The sequence below is a fragment of the Ischnura elegans genome, chromosome 5 (assembly GCF_921293095.1).
Source record: "Ischnura elegans chromosome 5, ioIscEleg1.1, whole genome shotgun sequence".
Taxonomy (NCBI): Eukaryota; Metazoa; Arthropoda; class Insecta; order Odonata; family Coenagrionidae; genus Ischnura; species Ischnura elegans.
In genome coordinates, this window is record NC_060250.1 from 103785327 (window position 1) to 103810142 (window position 24816).

Consider the following 24816-nt stretch of genomic DNA (forward strand, 5'->3'; position numbering starts at 1 on the left):
GTAGAATATCAACATCGTATCAACCAAACACAAACATGCCTTTACATTTACTACAATGGGCAACTACAACCATTCATTCAACCGTAACATTACTATTAAATATTTTTTTAAACCTTTACTACCTTTTGAATAACATACTCGACTGACATAATCTAGGTTTTGGTTACTCTGCGATTCGTAGCCGAGGGATCCTATCAAAAGGGCGTTGGCCAGGATTTTTTCATTGCAATCAGCCAACCGTCGACGTCACGATGTTTAAAGGCGGTGACGACTGCTATTATTGAAATTCTGTTAGAAGAATGGGTGTCATTTCCCCAGACCAATCAACAAAAAGCCATATTGGAGCAAGGGTAAGATCATAATTGTTTCACATGTGAATGAGATGATGGATAATATAAGAATATATAATGATAACTAAATATGAAATTTTAGTTCTAACCTCAGCTTCCATGGAGTCATTGGCTTTCCGGGGGTAATTGGGGCCATTGACTGCACCCACATTGTCATTGTTACACCAAAAGATCATGAGGAGTCCGATAAAAATCATAAGGGATTCTACTCCCTTAATGTACAAATGGTAAGAATCGATGTGATCTGATACCCAAACATGATTTTAATAAGTTTGAAGTACAAGCTGTTATTGATTTCTCTGAAAGGCAGGCAAAATTTTCTGAAATGATTCTGATTATTTTGGAAAAACTATTATTACTCTTCAGATATGTGACAGCCGAATGAGTATCATGAATGTTACTAGGTAGTAGCAGTAGTATTTAAATTTAAGGTGCATCGACGGCTAGGTCATTTCGCATCACTTCTGTGCTATTTATTTCCAAAACTTATGTAGAAAGAGAGCAACATCGGAAAGCGTTCCGCGTTTGGTATGACGTGAATAGTCATCCTAAACGGGAAACGATGAAACGTCACAGTTTTCAAGGGCCAAGTGAGCGGCGAAAACAACCTCCCGCCAGTTTTGACACTTCACAATAGAGGCAAAAGGTACGTATGGGCAAGCATAAATGCTAATTGATATTTTGTCACATAATTGACGCCAGTGCGGGGTTAAATTATTTCATAATTGTCCATTTTTAGTTCTGTTTATTGTAATCTCCTGTCGTTTGGTGCAAACTACGAGAATTAAGCTAAATTGTAAACGATTTTGTTTGTATATTCTCGTGAGAGAACGGTTGATTGTTAAGGCCATGTATCAGAAGAATTGAGTTACAGGTAATGGCGAAACCCATTCTTTCTTGCAACAAAAATATGTTGGTTAAAATATCGGAAAATAGTGTTGTTTGATTGTTGTATATGGTACTAGGTTATTTTTACTTACTACACCATTCCATGACTAAAATGGCACACTTACCATGATAAATGCCTCAGTAAGGAGGACGACATCCTTTTGGTAAAGTGGGTAGACAATTCCACAGTTCGCGTGGCTACCACCTGCCATAGCATTCAGCCCGTAGCTCTTGTGCGGCGATTTTCACGGGCAGAAATGAGGAATGTTCGCATTCCTCGCCCATCAGTGATTTCAGAGTACAACCGTTACATGGGGGGAACGGACAGAATGGACGAGAATGTGTCCTACTACAGAATAGGGATAAGAGGTAAAAAGTGGTGGTGGTGCATATTCACATGGCTAGTGGACGTGTCATTGAACAATGCGTGGGTTCTTCATAAGAAATCAGGAAAAACGCTCTCACAATTACATTTTCGTCGCTGCATCGTCCAAGTGTATCTGACAAAATACAAAAATCTTCCTGTTAGTGTAGGGCGGCCTTTGATATCAAGGAATAGTAGTATCCACGTCCGAGTAAGTGATGAAATTCGCCCCGACGGTATTGGCCATTTGATTGAACCATGCGATCGACGACACTGTTCAGGTGAATATTGTCAAAGTACTATTCGTACCCAATGTGCGAAATGTGGTTTAGGGCTTTGTGTACCATGTTTTGCCAACTTTCACAAAAAATGAATTTCTTTGCTGTTCACTATGCCTTTTTGACATATGTTAATTTGACATGGCCATATGACATATATTTATTATGACATGGCTTAATTTGTTAATACCATAAATCCATTGTCCAGAAGAACAAATAAATATGACTTAAAAATTGATATGTTTTATATTTTTCAAAGACTTTATCTGGGGAGCAAGATAACTGCAGTGATTATTCGAAGAGTTGAATTACGCGAGCGGGGATGTTACTGCTACGGTATCCGCCTAGCGTGATCATATGGACACAAGTCATTTTCATGAAACCACTGCACATACTTCTATAATATTTGGGATATATGTTTTTAAGTAAATAGCGATCAATCCCTGAAAAGAGGAAAAAAATCGGAGGAAAAAAATATTCCGGCGTTAAAGGGTTAAATAATTTCTATACTTGCATTGTGGATAGCTAGCTCCACAGGAGCGCTTTTTCATATGAGTCATTCCACACAAGGCATATTCCATGCACAAGTCTCAACAATAGGGAAAACATACATTCAACTCCTATTTTACCCTTGGAATGTATCGCTTCCTTTCAAACAATTAAGTAAAAAAACAATACTTTTGGGACTGTATTCCATTGCTGATATCATCTTTCTGTTTGATAATGAAAATAAAGGTACCAAGTGTAATGAGGTGTATTACCAAAGATCCCATGCCATTGTCACTACGAATTAGGATTTTTCGCACTTAAACAAAAATATATTATGTTACTTGTAAGCATATACTCTAAATATTGTTCTTGTAATGTTGACTTTTATCCCATAGATGCCTCTTCACTGGAGGAGCGAAGTGTTGCGGCCTCAGAGAAGATGGCTGATGCAATGGCCACAATGGCGAGAGAAATACCTCAGTTAATGAGAGACATTTTTCAGGAGTAAGTTTTGGGTAGATTAAGTGGCATGGTATTTGGAGTAGGTAGCCAACAGCTGAGGTCATTTGCACCACGAGGAAGGAGTAGGGAGGGAAGGGTGGAGAGAAATCCAGCATTGGAATTAACCTACTCCTTACAAATGAAGCGTATCAGCAGTTACGGACAAAAAATCAAACCACAAATGTGAAATGATGTATTGCCACGTTTGTAAAAAGGAAAAACCAGAAGGGCATGAGTGCTACATGCAAGTCGTGGAATCGAAAAAACTTGCCTCGAAGTTTCCATATGTATTTTACGACATTGAAACCACACAGAATGAACCGTTAGGAAATAAAGATGGAGTTTTTGCACACACCAAATCTATTGGTGTCACAAGTGTGCTGTGACCAGTGCATCGACAGCACCGACACAACTGTTGACTGCCAAGGGTGCGGCGTTCAAGAAATGATATTTGACGATACTGATCCAGTATTTCAATTCTTGGAATGCCTCAAAAATCTAGGGAATTATGGGTTCAAAGACATAACTTGTATTGCTCTTAATGCTAAGGGATTCGATAACCAGTTCATTTTACGAACCATTTTAGAAAAAACCACTAAGAAACTAAACTCCTCGTGAATGGATCAAAAATCGTGAGTATCTCGTAAGGGGGTTTGAAATTTATAGATTCCATCAACTTTATTCCTATGGCACACTCCTATGGCTCTGGGCTGGACACTGAACTCACGAAAGGTCATTTCCCAATTTTTTCAATACTGCAGCCAAGTCGTGGTATGAAGGAGAGTTGCCGGACGAAAGATTTTTCGGTCCGGACAACATGTCATCTAAAGCGAAGGATGACTTCTTGCGTTGGCACAGAAAATTGAAGGACGAAGGATACATATTCAAAATGCGAGATGAAATCAAAGCATACTGTGTAAAAGATGTAAAAATATTAAAAGAGGCCTGCCTCAAATTTCGCACTATGTTCCTCTCAACAACCACTGTGGATCCTTTTCGAGAGGCCTTGACGATCGCAAGTGCCTGTATGACTGTCTTCCGCAAAAAAATCCTGAAATCGGACTCGATTGCAATAATGCCAGCCAAATGGTATCGGTGGGGGGATGTGCAATCGTTGAAAGCCATAACATGGATACTGTTTGAAGAGGGAAAAAGAAATACAAAAACCACTCATGCTGGCAATGGGAGGGAGGTAAAGGTACTTGGCCGTAAAGTCAACGGATTTATCGAAAATGGTGGCAAAAAGACAGTTTTCGAATTTCATGGCTGCTTTTTTCACGGGTTCCCTCATTGCTATCCCAAGCGAGATGAGAAAATTTCCAATAGCAAACTCGAGACCGTCCGGAGCCGCTATAAAAGGACTGAGAAGAAGAACTCTTTCGGCGGAACGGATATGAGGTCGTAGAGATGTGGGAGTGTAATTTTCGACGAGAGATGGAGAAAAATCCAGAAATTTTCCAGAAATTGTTAAAGGATCCCATTCTCAAAATATCCCCACTCAATCCAAGTAACGCTTTCTTCGGTGGACGAACAAAAGCCGCAAAACTGCGAACGCGGACGATGCGATAGGCGAAGAAATGAGGTACTATGACGTAAATAAATATAAAAAATACCCAGTCGGTCATCCAAAAATTCATGTAGGAGCAGAGTGCCCACCCGCTACTGAAATTGAGGAACTAATCAAATGTACTATTCCTCCTCCAACAACTCTTTACCATCCAGTTCTACCGGTGAGAGTCAACCAGAAATTGTTGTTTCCGCTATGCATGAGAAGTGCCACAGAGTAAATACAGCACGCTTGTTCGCACGGTGAGAAAGACCGCGCTATAACAGGAACCTGGGTTTATGATGAGATGAAAATGGCTATCACCATGGGGAATAATGGAAATTTTTGAAGCTTGGCACTACAACACCACTTCCTACGACCCAGAGAAAAAGGAAGGTGGATTATTATTCACACAGCACATAAACTGCTTCCTGAAGCTAAAACAAGAGGCTAGCGGGTGGGCGAGTTGCTGTGACACCAATAAAAGAAAGGTAGATTATTTAAAATCATTCAAAGAGAGGGAAAACGTTGAATTAAATCCCCAGAATATCTCTGAAAATGCAGGAATGAGATCTTTATCGAAGCTAATGCTCAACAGTTTTTGGGGCAAGTTCGGTCAACGGGAGAATTTGCCAGTTTTCTGTTCTAAAAAATGGTATTCAACTTTTCAAACTCCTCAATTCCCCGAATATCGAAGTATCCTCCATACACAGTTTACACCAGCTGGACGGAACACGAAGATGCTCCCGCATCGAAAGATGCCAGAAGTGTGGTTATTGCGTGCTACACAACGGCCCACGCTAGACTAGTTATATAAGAAGTAGTAGTATTTGTGTTTAGGGTGCCTCGACAACTAAGGTCATTTGCACCACTGACAATCTATAAAAACAAAAATGCATTAAACAACTTTTAAACATTCATAAAAGTTTTGAAATAAAAGGGGTTGTCAGATTATAAAAAGGTTGGAATTTAAACACTGTTAATTAGCCCGGTCTCTATTAAAAACTTTATCACTCGGCTGACACTATCAGGGTCGTCTCCTAGGATGTGCCCTAGGTCTCCTCCGATGTTCAGCCGATGGCGCACAGAACGGTATTTCTCACATTCTGTCAGGAGATGTCTCACAGTGATGGGAGAGTCGCAAACACCACATAGGGGTGGAATTCTCTCTTCGGTGAAGAGGTACGAGTGGGTGAGAGCGCAGTGCCCAATTCTCAATCGTGCGATTGCGACCTCCTCCCTGCGATTCCTCCAGACAGACGTGTGCCAAGCTGAGATTACCGGCTTGATTGCGCGTAGTTTATTCCCGGTCAGAGAGCGCCAAGTCTCTCTCCACTTTTCTTAGGCTATCTTTTTTGTGGTCGCCTTCAAATCCTCGTATGGTACCAGCACAGAATCAGCAACGTCGTTCTCGCTGGCTGCCTTCGCGGCCGAGTCGGCCTTCTCATTTCCAGCAATACCCACATGTCCAGGGACCCACATAAAACGGATTCTCACTCCTTTCCAATCAAGGGACAGTAGTTTGTTTTGAATTTCCTGGACGATTGGGTGATAAGGAGAGAAACTGGAAATGGCCTGCAGGGCGCTCATATTTCGCTGCAGACCATAAAGGACGCGTTGCTACACTTAATTGCACCCAGAGCCATCTTTATGGCGAACAGTTCTGCCGTGTAGCCGCTACACAGCGGACTGAGCTTGGCCTTGAGGGTTCCATGGTGAGACGAGATCACTGCACACCCGCATGCACGCTCCGACTTCGATCCGTCCGTGTAAACAGAAATGAAGTCGGAGTGGCGGTGCATTATTTCCTTGAAGCTATGCTGGTATTCCGCGGCAGTTGTCAAATATTTTTGATTTTTGTGGAGGACAAAGCTGACTTGTGGAAAAGTTACCTGCCAAGGTGCATTTTCCGAATTCCCAATGGGGTACACTTCCGGGAGTATGAACTCACTGTCCACGATAAAATTATTAAAAGTAATACTTAGGGGTCTAGTTGCCCTAGGCCACCTGTTAAAAATATTAATAAAGCGTGGGTTAAAAATAATATTAAAACTAGGGTGCCCTCTCATTGTTAGAATTTTAGCAACATAGTTGCACATAAGGATGTTTCGGCGTACAGTCAACGGGGGCTCCCCAGAAACTGAGTAAACACTCAAGACCGGAGAAGTCCTGAAAGCTCCAGTTGCCAATCGAAGCCCCGCATTGTGAACCGTGTTCAAAGGTCTCAAATAGCTTTCACGGGCAGAGGAGTTAGTTAGTTATTGTTATTTTTTAGGGTGCGTCGACATCTTAGGTCATTTTGCACCGCATCATTCCATTAGTAAAAATTCGTTTTGGGAGGATCACGTCATAAACCTGAACCTGAAGGAATCTATATATTTATTTCCTCGGAATATAAAATAATAGGTGGGAAAAATGTGTGCGTAAATATAAATTGTGTAACGAGGTTAGATTTCATTCAGCAGACCAATAGTTTTCAGAAATTTTATTACCCGACTAAGACGTTCAGGGTCGTCACGAAGCATGTCGTTTAGTCCTCCAACAAGGTTCATCCTATATCGCAATACCCGATATAGGTCACATTCCGTCAGGATATGTCTCACACTGATTATAGAGTCACATTCCTCACAATGGGGCGGGATTTTCTCTTCTGTGAATAGATAGGAGTGAGTCATGGCGCAGTGCCCTATCCTCAGTCGTGTGATGACTACCTCCTCTCTCCGAGTATTCCTGACCGAAGAGGCCCACTCTGACACGTCAGGTTTCACGCTACGGAGTTTGTTCCCCGTTTGGGAACACCAGCGTTCTTTCCACTGACTTAGAACGATTCTCTTCCACGCTACCTGGAGATCACCTGCAGGTACTGGAAGTGTATTGCGTTCTATATCGGATAGAGCCTCTTCCGCCGCTCTGTCTGCCTTTTCGTTTCCGCGTATTCCCATATGCCCTGGTATCCACATGAAACTGATTTTCACACCCCTCATTTGGAGGGAGTGGAGGGCAACATGAATTTCGTTTGCAATGGGATGCGATGGAGAGAATCGGAGTATGGTCTGCAAAGAGCTCATTGAGTCAGTGCGGATGACATATGGTGTGTCATTTTGATGGATTCCCTGAAGGGCCATCCACAGAGCAATCAATTCAGCCGTGAAAATACCGCACAGAGGGCTGAGCTTCCGCTTGATGACACCGTGGTGATTTGAGACCACGGCACATGCACACGCCGAATCAGTTTTCGACCCGTCCGTGTACACGGGAATTAACTCTGGGTTGAAGGCTAAGAATTCGTTGAAGAGCTGCTTGAACTCGGCGGCCGAGGTGGAACTCTTGAGACGTCTGTGGAGTTGCGTATCGCATAACGGCCTCGTCTTCTCCCATGGAGGTAGTCTAGAAGTAACAGCGGGGAATAATACGGGAACGTTGAACGGACATTCGTCTAAAAAGTTTCTTAGCCGTACGCTTACTGGTGTGGTGGCTTTCCGTCGTCGGTTAAATATTTCTAAAAATCGTGGTTTGAAAATGACATTATGCTCTGGGTGATTTCTCGTCGCTAAAATTTTGCAGCGTAGTTGCACATTAGAAACTTCCGTCGCGTTTCGAGAGGTGGTTCTCCAGCTTCAGCACACAAACTCAGGATGGGTGACGTCCTGAAGGCCCCAGTTGCCAAGCGCAGGCCAGCATGGTGTACGGTTGATAGTGGTTTCAGTTAGGAGTCACGTCCAGACGAATAGACTATGGACCCGTAATCTAATCTGGAGCGTACTAGTGCGCGGTACAATAAAATCATTGAGGAGCGATCCGCTCCCCAAGTCGTTCCAGATAAAAACCGTAAAATATTTAAAATCTTCAGACATCTCTCCCGCAAGTCTTTTGTGTGTTCACGCCAGTTTAGCCGTCGGTCAAATATCATCCCCAAGGAGCGAAATGACTCAACGAAAGGGAGTACAGCATTGCCCAGGCGAAGGTTTGGTGGGAAATGAATCCCACGCATACGGTGGAAATGCAGGCACTTAGTTTTCTCCGCAGAGAATCGAAATCCGTTTCGCTTGGACCACACGTTCAGCCTGTTGAGAGTAGTTTGCAACTGCCGTCCTGCTGTTGCAACTCTAGACGAACGGCTAAATATCGCCAAGTCGTCTACAAATAGAGATCCCATCACCGGTTCTTGAATACAGTCGACTACGTCGTCAATAGCAATGGCGAAGAGAGTCACGCTTAAAACTGAGCCCTGGGGTATGCCATTGTCAAGTGAATAAAATTGTGAGAGATGCCTTCCTGTTCGTACCTTAAAAACTCGGTCGGTTAAAAAGTTTTGAATAAAAATCGGCAAGTTCCCCCTAAAACCCCACGCATGAAGCCTGTCTAAAATTCTCCTCCGCCAGACTCTGTCATACGCCTTTTCTGGGTCGAAAAAGACTGCTACGACATGCTGTCGAAGGAGGAAGGCTTCCTGAATAAAATTTTCTGCACGGACGAGGTGATCTAATGTGGATCGACCTCGGCGGAAGCCACATTGAATGTTTGAGAGAAGCTTTTGCCTTTCCAGCCACCACATGAGTCTCCGATTTACCATTCTCTCCATGACTTTACATAGGTAGCTTGTGAGGGAAATGGGTCTGTAATTATTCGGGTCAGCTTTTTCTTTTCCTTGTTTAGGGATAGGTACCACTATTGACTCCCGCCATGACGATGGGAAATCCCTATCAATCCAAAGTTGGTTTAAAGTGAGCAGAACTTCGTCCAATGCCTTTTCCGGAATATTACGGAGGAATGCATTATGTACCTCGTCCAACCCTGGCGAGGTGTTCCTGGTGTCTTCGATGGCGGAGGTGATTTCCCACAGGGTGAACGGGTCGTTGTACGGAGCATCTGTATCTCCTTCTAAGGAAAGGCGAGAGGCTTCGTGTTGGCGTTTACGGTGGAGAAAGGAGCCGTGGAAGTTATCATCGCTGCTTGTGTTGGCTAGGACCTGCCCGAAAGCTTCCGAAATGGCGGGCGCTGTTGTCAATAAATTGCCGTCAATTTTCAAGTAGGGCACGTTGTTAGGCTGTCCCGAAGCTAAAATGGATTTGACCTTGCGCCATACCTGCGCAAGTGGCGTTTTATAGTTAACACTTGCAATAAATTCCATCCATGAGATCCTTTTAGCCTCTTTCACCACACGACGAGCTTAGGATCGCAGGCGGCGGAAAGAGGCCAAGTTTGTTGCTGTGGGGTATTTATTAAATATTCGAAGAGCCCTCTTACGAATGCTAATAGCTCTGGCACATTCATCGGTCCACTATGGTACCCGTGGTCGTTTTGCCTTACCTCGAGATCGCGGTACACTAACATTTGCAGCTTCTATGATGGCCGAAGTTAAGAGCTCGATGTTTTGTACAGCGTCCCGATTATTATCGTGCAAGTATTTAAAACATTCTTTAAAATGGTCCCAGTCGGCTTTACGGGGAAGCCAGGTAACCGGTCGATTAAAATTGTCATTAACACAGTGGTCATTTGTAATAAAAAGCGGGAAGTGATCGCTCCCACACAGGTCGTCGTGCACGGCCACGCTAATCTTCGTTATAAGACTGCTTGATAAAATACAAAGGTCTATGGAGGAGGAGGAGTGTCTTTTCCTTGCTGTTCAATAAAATAAGGTTAGAATCTATAATAAAATTAGATAAAATTCTTCCTCGCCGGTTTTGCTGGGTCCTTGTGCTACCCCACAAGGCGTCATGCGCGTTAAAATCTCCAAGCAATACAAAGGGCTTAGGTAGTTGGCGGGTAAGGTTCTCAAAGTTGCACCGCGTGACCGGCGCACCCTCCGGTAGGTAAACGTTGCATAACGTTATAGTCTCCGGAGCATGGATTGTCACCGCTACTGCTTGAAATGGAGTGGTCAAGTGCAATTGGGAGGTGTAAAGGGTCTCCCGAATAGCAATTGCCACTCCACCTTTGGCTCTTTGACCACTGGTGTCGTCGTGTCTGAAAACATTAAAACCCTTCAAAATTCCTTTATCTGTAGCTTTAAAATGCGTCTCTTGGAGACAAACACAACTAGGGTTAAAATCACGAATTAAAATGGTAAGCTCCTCCCTGTGTCGGTAAAAACCTTTACAGTTCCACTGTATGATAAACGCCATTAAAATAGGGAATAAGTTAAATAAATAAACTAAAACTCGATCACTAGGCTAGGGGGAGACTCAACGCTTAAAGCGTCTCTTCTCCTTAGCCTTCGCCCGGTTTATCTCTGACTCCGAGATATCATCTTCATCCATGGATTCTGGTATGCTATGTATAGCCTTACCAGATGGACCGGGGGACTGGGACTTCCCACGCTTGTTTTGCGTGGTCCCGGTGGTGCCTGAGTTGGCGTTCTTCTTCGAAGAATCCGACACGGCGTCATTTTTTCCTCTCGGAATGTTCTTTGTTACCGGTTTAGTAGCCTTATCCGGTTTGGCTTGGTTGTTGCTGTTGTCCGTTGCTATGTTCTCTTTCACGTTCTTTTAGTTTCCTTGGGTTGCATTGTTATTATTATTATTAACTGAGGTGTCTACTACTGCAGCGTACGATCTTGAAAAGGTAGGTGCCATTAACGTTCTGAATTTTTTGCGGGCTTCAAAATAGGGTAACGTCTCCACAGTCTTGATTTCCATGATTTTCTTCTCTTCCATCATTTTGGGACAATCACGGGCGTACACTGGGTGTGTACCCTCGCAATTGACGCAGGATGGATCTGAGGTGCAGGAATCACCGTCATGTTTATCTTTGCCACAGCGTGGCATCTTGTAGCGATGTGGCCGAAACGCTGGCATTGGAAGCATCGCATAGGACTTGGGATGAATGGTCGGACTGACACAGATTCGTAGCCCACATATAACTTTTCGGGAAGTGTGTCGCGTGAGAATGTTAGGATTACAGATGTGCTATTTATCAGCTCGCCGTTCCTTTTAATTTTTAATCGGCGACAGTCTATTACGCCTTGTGGAGCCATCTCCGTCTTAATTTCATCATCGGACACGTAGAGGAGGTCATAGTTGCTGATTACACCCCGGCAAGTGTTTAGGGTGCGGTGCACTTGAACCTTGACAGGGATATTATTAAATTTCTCGATTGCGAGTAATTTTTCACTTTGTGCTTCGTTTGTTGTCTGTATTAGGAGCGTTCCGTCTCTTAATTTTTTGGCGGATTTTAGGTCACCCGTCACCGTTGCTGAAAGGACTCTGCGTATTAAGAAAGGTGACACCTTAGTAAGGGTCTCCCCTTCGTTTTCACATTTCATCACAAGAAATCTGCGGCGAGCGGAAGCTATATTTACTCCCCCGTCCGTTTCCGGACGGGATCTTTTGGTTGGAGGAAGATTGATTGTCTCCATGAATGCGTAAGGAAAAACATTCATCCCCTGGGCTCCCCACCCACCACGGAGCCACACATTCGGGACGCCACACCGACATCCGGTGTGGTCGCCAGGGCTACCCAAGGGATATAGGAACTTTCGATAGGGGGTCTCTTTTGGGTCAGAACCTCCAGCACGGGGGCCCTCCGAACCCACACGCCTTCGGCCGCCCTACGGAGACCCCCATATCTCCAGCACTAACCCGTCCTGGCGTACGCTCGGAAGGAGCCGCCAAGCTCCCGAGCCGCCAAGCTCCGAGCCGCCAAGCTCCGAGCCGCCAAGCTCCCCAGCCGCCAGGAGCCGATTGACCGAGCTGGGCTCTTCTCGGCCGCCCGTTTTGCGGGGAATCCAGGGCCGAAGTGGGGTATTGAACTCCGGCCCATACAGGGTTTCCGACGCCCAGCTGGGTGCCGGAGAACTCACCCACCAGGATCCCCTTCTCCCCCATGTACGGGTCTCCACGCACGGCAAACACGTGGGTGATTCTGGACGCCAGATGTTACGGCTACTCAGAACAGCAGAGTCACATGCTGTCTGGACACTATCCGAGCGAGCGACGGGGTTTTTTAATGAGCCTGTCTCCTCGGTGGGCTCGAGTCCGTGGGGGCCCGGCTCCCCAAAGGAAGAGATTACTCTCTTCCCCCCGTGCGGGGACGGGCAGAGGAGTAGACAAAACATCCATAGTCTAATTTCGAGCGCACCAATGGTCTATACAATAAAAGCATCGTGGAGCGATCGGCACCCCACGAGTAATTACATAGATATCGCAGGATATTTAAAACTTTCAAACATTTGTTTTTTAAAAACTCAATATGCTCACGCCAATTAAGGCGGCGGTCAAAAATCAAACCCAGAAAGCGGGCTGAATCCGTATAAGGTAGAATTCGTCCGCTCAGGCGTAGTTCTGGTGGAGGAACATGAGCCCGCTTACGATGGAAGTGGACACAATTCGTTTTTTCAACGGAAAAACGAAATCCACTTCAATTCCACTATTCGCCAACTCTATTAAGGGTCAGCTGGATGACCCGTGCGGCACTGGCAGAATGATTTTCAAAATATTGTCTATAATCATTGTGTGATTAATCGATGTTTAATTGTCTCATCAATGTCAGTGGATATAGTTCTTCAATGTAATTTATATTTAAATATGATGTTAATAACAATATACGATTGATAAAGAGAGTGGTTAATTGAGTGACTGGTCTGTTTTAATTTGTGGACGATCGACAGAAAATGCCCAAGTCGTCCACGAATAAGGAGTCCATCACTGGTGTCCTGACGCATTCTGTAACGTCATTTATCGCAATAGCGAAGAGCGTGACACTAAGTACAGAGCCTTGCTGTACCCCATTATTCTCCCGCCAGGAAAAAGGAAGATCACCATCGGCCGAGAGATGATTATAAGTTTTAAGGACTTCCAGCAACGCCGATTCCGATAGATTTCGGAGGAATGCATTGTGGATCTCGTCGGGTCCTGGGGATGTGTCGTGGGAGTCATGGATGGCAGAATTCAGCTCCCAAATGGTAAATGGGATGTTGTAATCTGCCGTCGTGTTAGGCTCGTTAAAGGGTATAGGAACGTTCTCGAGCCGTTTCTTGAGGATAGTAAAAGAAGATTCATAGCATTCATCGCCGCTCACTTTGACGAGTAATTGGCCTAATAAATTTCCTATCGGTAATTACATGGGTCTGGCGAATATGCCCATTATTTATTATTGTCCATGTGATGATTTTGCCAATATTTGTAATTTTTGAAACTATTTTCTTGCTAAATATGTCTGAATACGTCTAATGGTAATTTAATAATATTATGTAGCCATTGTTTTGATTATGTTTGAAAAGCAATACAGTTAAAAAGAAAATAAATGGAAAAAACGGAAAAAAAACGAAAAAACAAAAATGCATTCCCTTATCAAAAAAATAAATCAAAATTTCGCCAGTGCATTTGGTGCCTGACGTCCATACGTTAGCAAGCGATTCCGGTCACTCGTGGCGTCAGAAATCCACTTTGAAACAGTCGCTCGGAGGCCGATCACTATGACCGGCGTGACGTGACGGGAGCCACACGACTCCGGTCATTATGACCGGCATGGCGGTCAACGTGTTAGTATTATCCCACCCTTCCTCTACAGTCTGTATACATACAGGCCCCCGTATACTATTGTCCACTAGTTCCTGATATTCTCTCCAGATAGTCCCCTTCAGCGCTTCTACATTCCATTTGACGACCCCGAGGACCTTGCCGACCTCGCTGCCGTGACCTACACCCGCCCTTGGCGGACGGGTCCCGGTCGATGAGATTCCGAGGGTCATTTGGTTGTACTCAATGTTTTCAGGGAAGAGATAGTTGGTAGGGTTTACCACTTCCATTCCAATAGTGTTTTTCACGCGACACCATCACATGGACTACCTTTCGTCTGGCTCCTTCCCTTCGACCTATCTGGCATGGGTGGCCCTACCGTGAATTATTTAGAATTAATCCCGCCAGTGCAGCTCTAGGGGTCATAGGAACGCACAAGCCTTTCCATCGCGACAAGAAGACGTACATACTGTTAAATTTTATCATGATTTTTGCAGAATGTTACACTACCCGGTGAAGACGATCCACCAACAGAAGATGTCGGAGATCACGTAACTTCCATGGATGTAGCTACTCCGTCAACGAGTAATGACGGTAATGATTACTCCCATCAATTGCCAGCCGTTCCACATACGTCTTCATCGACCGCAGTCCGACGTCAGAGAACTATTCCTTCGTCTTTTTGTTCGAAAACGCTCTCTTAAAATAACGCAGTATATAGACCGGAAGATCCTGGAATTATTCGTCATTGATTTGCAGCCCTTCAGAAAAGTAGATGATGTTGGTTTTAAAGAATTAGTGGAATAGGCGTTGCCGAATTACGAAATTCCTAGTAGACATCGAATTTCGAATGCTACGATTCTTGCCATGTACGAAGAACGCGAATTCTGCGTACGCCAATTGCTTAAGTCAGCCAAAAGTGTATGCATAACCAGACTTTTGGTCATCCTCGAGCGCAAAAGGTTTTATTGCTGTGACTGCGCATTTTTGGACGGTAATTTTGAAGTCACACCTGTGCTCCTGAAGTGTGCAGAAATGAGTGCAAACCACACAAGCCAAAATTTGGCTCGAGAACTTTTTAGAATTACTTTTCATTGGGAGGAGATTAATTCGAAAGTAGTACTAGCAGGTTCAGACAATGCCGCTAACATTAAAGCCGCTGTTACGAAAGAATTATGGTGGAAAATTTGAGTTGTTTCGCTCATACACTTAATTTAATGGTGAAAGAGGGACTAGGGATTAAGAAATAACCTCTTTAATTGACAAAATCAAAATAATAGTGAGCCATTTTCACCGTTGCGTAAAATCAAGTTATTCGCTTCAGAGTGCTCAGGAGAACAGAGGGAAACAGACTTTGAGGTTATTACAAGACTTGTAAACCCGATGGAACTCAACGTACTACATGATAAAGAGATTCGTTGGACTTGAAGTAACCATAAGAAGTACACTACGCCTAATAGACAAAGATTTGCAAATTTTAAGTGCAGGTGGCAGATTCTGTATGTGTCATTCTGAAACCGGTTGAGGAAGTGACAACGATGATGAGTGGAGAGAAGTACCTCACGGCATCTATGATAATTCCCATTGTCAATGGCCTAATAACTGTACGTGGTAACCTCCTGAAGCGGGATTTGCCACGATGTGTGTTGAACGTTGTTTCGATTTCCAAGAGCGAGATCTGTTCCAGGTTAGGAATTGCAGAATGCAGCAACACGTTTGCTGCGTGCACTTTCCTGGACCCACGCTTCAAGCAAATAGCATTTTCGAGCACCAGCGCAGCTGAAAATGCGAAGACGCTGGTGCTACGTTTATTGGCTTCAGCCTCTAATATTGAAGCTGAAGTAACTATGATGGAGCATACCCCAAGTGCGGCACCCTCGAATGAGGATGACCTCGACGTGTGGCATGCTCCGGATAAGAAGATACCTAGGGTCCAACCCAAAGGAACCACTACATATAGGGCAATTGTATAACTTCAACAGTACCAAGACGCTGACATTCTGCATAGAATTGAAAATCCTTTAATTTTATGGGAAAATAATGCATTTAATTATCCCAATTTGTCAGCGGTAGCCCGAGAAAAACCTTACGCTATAGCCAGTTCAGTGCCATGCGAAAGGCTCTTCCCCAAGATCCTCGGCGATCGCGCTTGGGAGAAACAAGCTGAACGCAATACTTTCTTATTCTAACCATAAATACATGAAAACATTGCTTAAACAATATGGTATATAAGACCGTGTTACCTAAGAGAATCGTTTCATTCATTTTATTTACGATGTAGAGAGCGATATTTTGTTTCATTATTGCTTAACACTAGAAGGCCGAAAGGGTCAAATTTAACCCCTCGGCGTTTTTAAATTGCTGACGATTTCTTAATTTTTTTCTGATTGAATTGAATTTTTGTGACTTTTCATCTTTTATGACAAGACGTGAACACGGTGAATTTCATAAAAAACGGTTGAACGGTTAATTTGGAAATTTAACTTTTACCTTCGAGCCCGGAGGGGTCAAATTTGATAGAGTTTTCTGTGATAGAGTGGCCCTGTGATAGAGTTTTCAACGTTCCCATTTCTTTGCATCATAGCTATTATACTATAAATGTGTTTTTGAACTGTTTGAAAATACTCTAATGAAACACGATCTCATCTCTCTATACCTTCTAAGTCGCAAAAGTCCATATTTTACTCCTTAGCCACATCAACATGCTTGTTTTGCATTTCCTCTCTGATGTTTACTTGAAATATCAGTCACCGTGGTGTTTGAATTGAAACTTGATATTCGTTGAGTGTGTTCATACTTTCAATGTGTCTATTCCTTCAATTTGAAGCTTACTCATTCACAAGTCCGCGTCGTTGATTTTGAAATCTGATAGTTTTTTACTTGGCAGGCGGAGTGTTGACTGGCGAAGTTTTTTGATGCTTAGTGAGCGTCGATTTGAAACTTTGTCTCTGCGTGGTGATGGTGATTACATTTTCTCACATCATTTGTTCTCATATTTCTACTACCTACCATTCAGTGTTTGTTTCAAAAGCCAGTCGAAGACGAGCACTGTTGGAAGGTGGACTTGTCGACAGCGAACTTCACTCGTTGTCCGTGTTCTTAGCTATGGCTCGGAAAGGATTATCCCACGAGGAGCTTCTCGCAGCCTTACAGGACATAAGTGGAAATGAATCGGGTTCTGATTGTGGTTTAGGGGAAGATAGTGATTCGAGTAGCGACGAAGAACCTTTTTTGCTGACAAACCATTCCATCCCATCTTCCGAATCGGATTCAGATGTCCCCGATACAAGGTTGGAAGACAGCAGTGCACCCCCTCAGCAAGATCTAAGGAAAAATACTATTGAGCATGGTAAGTAATTTGAAATAACATGAGAATGTGATGTACTAAAAATAGTACTGGTAGATATTTATTTCTTTCCTTGAAATTATTTTTCAGAGAAAAGGAAGCTTTTAGAAGGAAGCAGGGGCCGTGCGGTTCGAGGAAGTAGGGGCCGCCGAGGGATCGGAGCTGTTCGGAGAGCAACGAGCCTACGAGGACATCTAAAAAGTCGTGGGAGTCGTGGAGGTTATGTCATGACGACAGCTTTAGATACCACGGATTCGCAAATGTGTCTCCCAAGAGGTAAAGAATCGGAGGGAGAAAATGGCATAGGTACTATTCTATATGCCGCAGATGGTAGTGAGTGGAGAGTAGTGCCCCCAAATGAAGGTCTTCCTGGGAGGCTTGCGAGACAAAATGTGTTCGTGGATAGGGCAGGACCCACAGCGCATGCCAAGCGCTTTATAAATGAAACTTGCTCGAGCGCCTGGAGGCTGATTATAGACGAAAAAGTTCTCAGGATAATAAAAAATTGTACCGAAACAGAAGCTCGAATGAAGCTTGGAGATCAAAATTGGTCTGTGACATTAGAGGAGCTAGATGCTTTTTTAGGAATTTTCTATTTGAGAGGAGTCCTCGGGGCCAAATCTCTTCCCATAAAATCATTATGGTCAGTGAAGTGGGGTTTGCCCTTATGCAAAGCCGCAATGTCTAGAGACCGTTTTCAAGAAATTTTGCGTTTTCTTAGATTTGACATAAAATCAACAAGGCCAAGTAGACTGGCTACAGACAAATTTGCGCTTATATCCGAGGTGTGGAGCAATTTCATTGAAAATAGTCAGGCATGCTACATTCCAGGGCCCTACGTAACAATAGATGAACAACTATTCCCCACAAAAGCCCGTTGTCCATTTTTGCAATTTATGTCAAGTAAGCCGGATAAGTACGGGCAGAAATTTTGGCTAGCTGTGGATAAGGATAAAAAGTATATCATAAATGCTTTTCCCTATCTAGGAAAAGATGATTCCAGGCCAAATGATATGCGTCTCGGAGATCACGTGGTGCTACAGTTGATTTCCCCCTAGTTAGGAAAAGGAAGGAATATAACTTGTGATAGTTTCTTTACTTCTCTTTACCTCGCAGAGACTCTGAGGAGTAAGAACACTAGTGTAGTTGGAACTATCAACAGATCTCGAAGGGAGATCCCTTCTGAAATCAAAACCTGTCGCATGCAGCTGCACGAAACTAGAGTTCTGAAAAAGGATAATGTCACACTCACCGTATATCAAGGCAAGAAAAATAAAAATGTTCTTATAGTAAGTACTATGCACCCAAATGTGACCGTTAATTTAGGTTCTAAACATAAACCAGAGACAGTTTTATTTTATAATGAAAACAAATACGGCGTAGATATAGTAGACCAAATGTCGAGGCTTTATTCAGTAAAGCCTGCAGCTCGACGTTGGCCTCTTCACACTTTTAGCAACATTCTGGATCTCGCTGGGATAAATGCTTGGATTCTCTTTAGAGAGGTAAACAATTGTAAGATCTCTCGCCGTAAGTTCCTTCTTACTCTCGTAGAGGAGCTAACAGCTGCTAACACCCTCGCACGTCAGGGGCCATCGCAGATCGAGGACGATGATAATCTGTGTGAAGCAAGCGCGAAGCGCAAGAAATGTCAAGTGCGTTTGAAATGTAAAAAGGATGCTAAGGGATTCCTAATTTGTAAAACTTGTAGGAAACATGTGTGCAACAAATGTATTTTTTTAGAGCGAAAGGTTGTTACATGTGTGGGCTGTCAAAGTAATTGATTCTCTTCTAAGGATGCACAGCAGCTGAATTTAGTTCCGTGATGTATGGTTCCCCTTGAATGTAATCATGGCTTATAAAAATAAAAAATTGTAAAAAAGTATGATTTTTATTGTCATTTGAAATAATACTCAGTTAACCAATATAAAATATGTTTTTCTGTACTTGTAGTCTAAAAAGCGGTTAATAGTCTTGACAAATAACTGAAAAAAAAATTAAAATGAGGACCTGCTGGCATTCATGAGAATTAGGTTCTCACAAGAATAGTTTAAAAAAGAGAAAATGTTATAATAATACATCTGATTGGAGAATAAAGTCGTTATTTACAAGTATTATGTAATCCCTAATGAATAGCATAGCATAAATCCCATGAAATAAATGGATGAGTCAGAAAAAAATAAGGGGGTCAAATTTGACCCCTCCGGCCACCAAGGTTAAGCGAAATTGCCGTCCTCCTAGTGTTAATATATATTTCCTAGTATTTCACGAAACTGTTAACCCTAATTGCTTAACAAATTTACTCAATTATCGTAATATAAACTCAGAATCAGAACAATTCCCTCAAAAAATATTTTGCCGTATCTTCCAATGTTCAATAAGTTTATTCGTTCCTTTTGCGGAGAGCAACATTCATTGGAATTAGACAAAGTGCCAGGAAATCACCGTTACTGAAAAGTAGCTATGTATCACTGTCGGTGATTTAATAATCGAAATCACTGTGATTGGATCACTGGATTCGGTGATGAAAGCACACGCTGCTACCAAGTGATTAGCGATATACCGAGAAGAGAAACTTTTCACTGGATGAAATGACAACCCAGAATTTTTATGTGCAAAAGCAAGTACATTGGAATCAGCAGCAAGAGAAATTCGAGAAGAGTGAGGAGCTTGCTGAAGCACAAATTCATATTTCTGTTAGGAGAATTCTATACCTGATTTATTTTCTTATATCACATTTTTTCCAATTAATTATTATTTAAATATTTGTGGTTGCCTATTCCATCAATTCAGAGGATATCTAATGTGAAATTATGAGGACACCAAGTTTGGAAATCATTGGTTTGATAATGGTGGTAAAATGTAAATATTTATGGGGGAGTGAAGTGGCTATTTTGCCTATATTATATCATCATATTCATGCAAATTCTTCTGTGGCCCATATTCATCCTAATACAATGAATGAGATCCTATGTCAGATAATTAAAATTTCATTCTAAAATAGACCCACGATGACCAATGTTAATATATGTTTGCTTCTTTTAAAACTGAGGTGGATCTTAGATAAATTGTATGATGTAACCTTATGGGCTGATGGTACAGGTTTAGAGAGATGGTCTTTGGTAATGTGGTTAATAAGTCAAATTTTGTAGGAAATAGTGATGCAACCATTGATACTTATGAATCTTGACTATTCCACAACCTAGGGTCTATTGACTCGAATCATTCAAAGTGACGTTAAGAGTTTAAAAAAATTGTTTTAAAAATTGAGTGCCTTAGAGTAAGCTAATTGAATTAGAAGTACTAGCAGAGATGGAGAAACCTGAATTTATCTGTGTAAGTGAACATTGGATGAAAGAAATAGCCATAACAATACCAGGCTATGTTATTGGTGATTCCTTTCTGACTCTCCCGAAATTCTACCTCAACAAACTTCTTTTCTCCTGAATTTTTCTGCTCTATCTTCTTCCCCAACTGTAACAGATAGTATGGGTGATTCAATAGCCAAGTCTCTTTCGGGTGAAGGAGTTAGGAGATCAATCCTGAGGGATATTGGAATGACAAGAGTGGGGCAGATGACACCTAGGAAGAGGGTCATGTACAATGAACTGCTAAATGATCGCCGCAAGATAAACCGGTGGAAGAATCTTGCCAAAAGATTCAGGTCGGACCTACAAAGTCGGAAGGCAAGTTGTTGCAGGATCTTGAGAAGACCTTATCTCCCACTGCTAAAACCTTCTTGGCGGCGATCTTAAGGGTTGGTGGAAAAAACCCAAAGGAAGGAGGTGGACCGAGTAGTAGCATTTGTGTTTAGGGTTCCTCGACAACTAAGGTCATTTGCACCACAGACAATCTATAAAAACAAAAATTTTAAAAGATGCATTAAAAAAAAAAACATTTAAACATTCATAAAATCTTCAGCGCCGCTGAGGTACGGCCCGCACCACTTACTACAGACTTCCCCTAAACCCCCTCCCCTCCCCTCCCTCGGCAAAGACTTTGCTCCTGATGTCAAGATCTAGCCTCTGAAGAAATGTGCATACCTTAGAAAGAATTTTATTGCCATAACAATACTTCCAATCCAAGAGATCAATTTATTTTCACTCTGTCCATGAATTTCGGTACATTAACCAAAATAAAATACATTTTCATTGTATTTCTAATTTTTCACTGACATCCCATGTTAGGCAATTAATGTGCCTTTCCGCACGTAAGGGTTGTATTGCGATGAAGAGTCACACCTAGTAATACATTTTGAAAGCCCTCTCCCTTCAACGTGACTGCCTAAAAATCTTGAATTAGTTTCACCCCTCTCGCTGCACTATCATTTCCCACTTGATGACCCCGGAATAATTTGCTAATCGTCCTAGTATGTTCATCCAATTCTCGCATGTGCACATCAAAGAATTCCATGCATATTTACAATGCATTAAATAGCTTTCTCGAGTTAGTAGTGACAACATTTGGTATAGATAACTTAGTCATGTCTTTATGTTTATAGAATGCCTTCTTCAGAGGATCATATTTTCCTTCACATGACCACATACGGCGTATCACGCTTTTCTTTTCACACCTAGAAATGGATCCGTCAAAGAATGACAGCCCTACCAACTCCTCACTCATGTACCACAAGTGGTTTGAAAACCTCTTTTGTGCTGCTTTCGCTATGTCCAGGCTAACATTTTCGTAATTAACAAATCTTGTAAGTAACTGCGGGTCACTGTTGGGAGCAGATGCACCACAAGGAGCGGAGAACCACATCTTTTCCTTTCATCTTTAACATATTGAAATCTATTCCACTAATAACTGCATTTCGTGCTCCTCTTTCATTGCGTAAGAATTTTACTTCTTTAGCCCAAGCACATTTATCCGTGAGATTAACTGCACTTTCCTCCTCGTGCGTCAAAAATTCAATGGTACCGCTCCTTGCAATTTCAAACAAATCATCAATTTTTGTTAAGAAAGATTCTCTTCTCTTCATCTCCAATGTAGTTCGTGCTTTCTTTATGTCGTTGCATGTTCATCCATTCTTTGCGTCATTTTTCTCACTTTTCAATTGCCTTATTTTCCGTAATAACAGGAATTCTAGTTTTGTACCATGGATGAGACGCATTTCTCACGGTTTTTCTCGCACTAAGTCTAACAAATTTCGAACCCATTAGGTGATAAAGAAAACACACAGTACTTCTCTCACTTTAGGTAAATTTGAGCCGAGTATTTCTTCACTTTTTTCCAACCAGTTCAATGCCTGGATTTAGTCTTGATTACATGTCTTTCCTTGTTGGTCTATAAATTCATAAAATTATATTGAGATAACATTAAGCGCGCGATAACGATAAATATTAAATATAAATAAATATTACTGGCACGAAATGAAACAACTTCGGCAACTAAAATGAACACCACTGTTTACACGGCAGTGCAAATATATTACCAGTGTGTGAAATTTCCTGGTCCTACAGGAAACAACGAGAAGGGAAATATTTTCTGGTAGGTATCGTCAGCTTCCTACCTAATGATACTGTTTACTCATTTAAAATTTGCGCACTGTAAAGGGAATAAACAAAAACTAAACGCCTCGCGTTACGAGAAAATGTGTGAAAACTTGTGCGAACGCATATACCGTGTAACCGCTCATTCATGCTTCTCGTTCACGCGAACGTCCATTCATACATCAACCCGTACGGGTTAATGCACCGTGTAACCAGGCAATGAACGTCAATTTCATGATAAATTATTTATTTCACCACTTTTCTCCTTACATCCTAAAAAACTTAGCACCTTCTATCCTTTGCACACTATACACAAGAACTATCTATCCACTGTCCCCGAACTAACTCCCTCGTTTCTTCTCCCTTGAATATTTCTATCTACTGTTGTAGCCCTGTAAGCCCTGCTGATTGCCTTCATTCCTTTATAATTCATAGACACAATTGCATCACATGCTTATAATATTTTGTACATAAAGAGGACTTTGGAACAAAGCCTATTGGAATGCATTCGCGGCCGTATGGCGGCAAAAATCAAGGTTTAAGGGGTCGGTACCCAGTGCATAGGACGGCGTTGAAGGGCTAAAATTGACATTATAGGCCTTAACAGCATTAATCATTACACAAGAGGAACAACCTATCCAATACTGCACCACTAGCATGTAAATCTTTTCATCACGAGCAAAGTCTTTGCCGAGGGAGGGGAGAGGGTTGAGGGGAAGTCTGTAGTAAGTGGTGCGGGCCGTACCTCAGCGGCGCCGCGGTGCGGGGAGGCGCCCTGGGGGGGACTGCATTACGACGGACGATATCCCCTAAACGCTTAGAGATAGGTCAAAACAAACAGAAAATTGGTCCGGAAGGGCTTTACTTTTACGTTTTACATAGGAATAGCACATTTTCGACCCCAAAAACCTCAATTAAGGGTCCTTAGTACTTAGGGCCCTTGGGGCACGGGTTGCCGTTATTTTAAAGTTACCAAATTTTAACACGTGAATATAAACCTCATTTGGATCATTTTGAGACCAGGAAAACATAACTTATCGCAATTATGAAAAATAAGGGCCGGCCTACTGAACCGTTTAGTTACACCATTAATTAATCAAGAGCTGCTGTAATGCTTTTAATAACATTAAACAAACTACACCAGGGAAGTAGACTAAGGCATTTACATGCAGATTTTTAAACGAAGTTTCTAATTTTTATTGTTTAACTTAGTACATTTAAAGGCCGCTACATACTGCAAATGATTTCATTCGCATGATCATTCATTACCAATAGTCAGCAATTGCTAGCAGATTAGTTTACAAACACAATAGCGAAGTGTTCAAAAGTGTTTTCTTAATGATCTTTGTACAAAGTTTCTTTAGAAATTGTATCCAAACAACAAAATAACTACAATAATTTCAGATATTTATATAGTACTGCTAGAGGAATTGTGCAAAAATGAGTCTTGACTTCAAAGAGATCATTGTGCATGGAAGCAAAAAAGTATCATTTTAATAGTAAATATGTATGGTATTCAAAAGCTTATTTGGTCTTTAATCAGTTACATTATCGCTTCATATTTTCAGGACTCCTTGGGAATGACGCGTTGGGGACCGCGGAAATGTTCCTGTCATTGAACGACCTTATTGATTCCCTGAATGGTGATTCGGGGAGCAAGGTGGACGAGAGGCGGAAGTTGAAGGTGCCGATGACCCAGAGGAGCCACCACCATCAGATTTTCAGGGAGATGACCATTAAAATTGAAAAGTGGAAGTTCATCGATATGAAGAATGGAGGTCGGTGAGTCAATGCGCCATCAATGAACGGATGGATAGCCACCATCAAGGCCATTCAGCTCCTTTTGGAGGATTTCGGGCATGTGGCACCCAGCATCAGCACCCGCAGTTTCAACCAAGATCCCATCGAAAATCTTTTCGGTGTGGTGAGGCAGAACTGCGGGTGCAACCGCCACCCAAATGCCCAGTTATTTGTCGGGGCACAAAAAACTGCCATTATTAATGGGCTTCTAAGTTCCTCCGCCAGAGGAAATTGTGAGGTGGATGATTGCACCATTCTCACAAGCCTGAATGAGATTGTGAGTGGTGCAATCAGTCCGGACGAC

The 24816-nt window shown here is 42.5% G+C and overlaps 1 protein-coding gene across 1 annotated transcript; it reads left to right on the plus strand.

Annotated features, from left to right (window-relative positions):
• The first annotated feature begins 16426 nt into the window (after positions 1-16426).
• On the plus strand, positions 16427-24498 carry LOC124159759. Its single transcript, XM_046535671.1, has 4 exons — positions 16427-17223; positions 17311-17877; positions 20704-20906; positions 24256-24498. Exons 1-4 carry the CDS (start codon positions 16833-16835, stop codon positions 24496-24498), a joined length of 1404 nt encoding a protein of 467 aa, XP_046391627.1. The 5' UTR covers positions 16427-16832.
• The last annotated feature ends 318 nt before the right edge of the window (positions 24499-24816 follow it).

Coding starts and splice junctions, on each gene's coding strand:
- LOC124159759 (XM_046535671.1), top strand. CDS start 16,833: ATGGTGATTACATTTTCTCACATCATTTGTTCTCATATTTCTACTACC. Junction 17,224..17,310: donor GAAAAATACTATTGAGCATG/GTAAGTAATTTG, acceptor ATTATTTTTCAG/AGAAAAGGAAGCTTTTAGAA. Junction 17,878..20,703: donor ATTATGGTCAGTGAAGTGGG/GTTTGCCCTTAT, acceptor CAACTGTAACAG/ATAGTATGGGTGATTCAATA.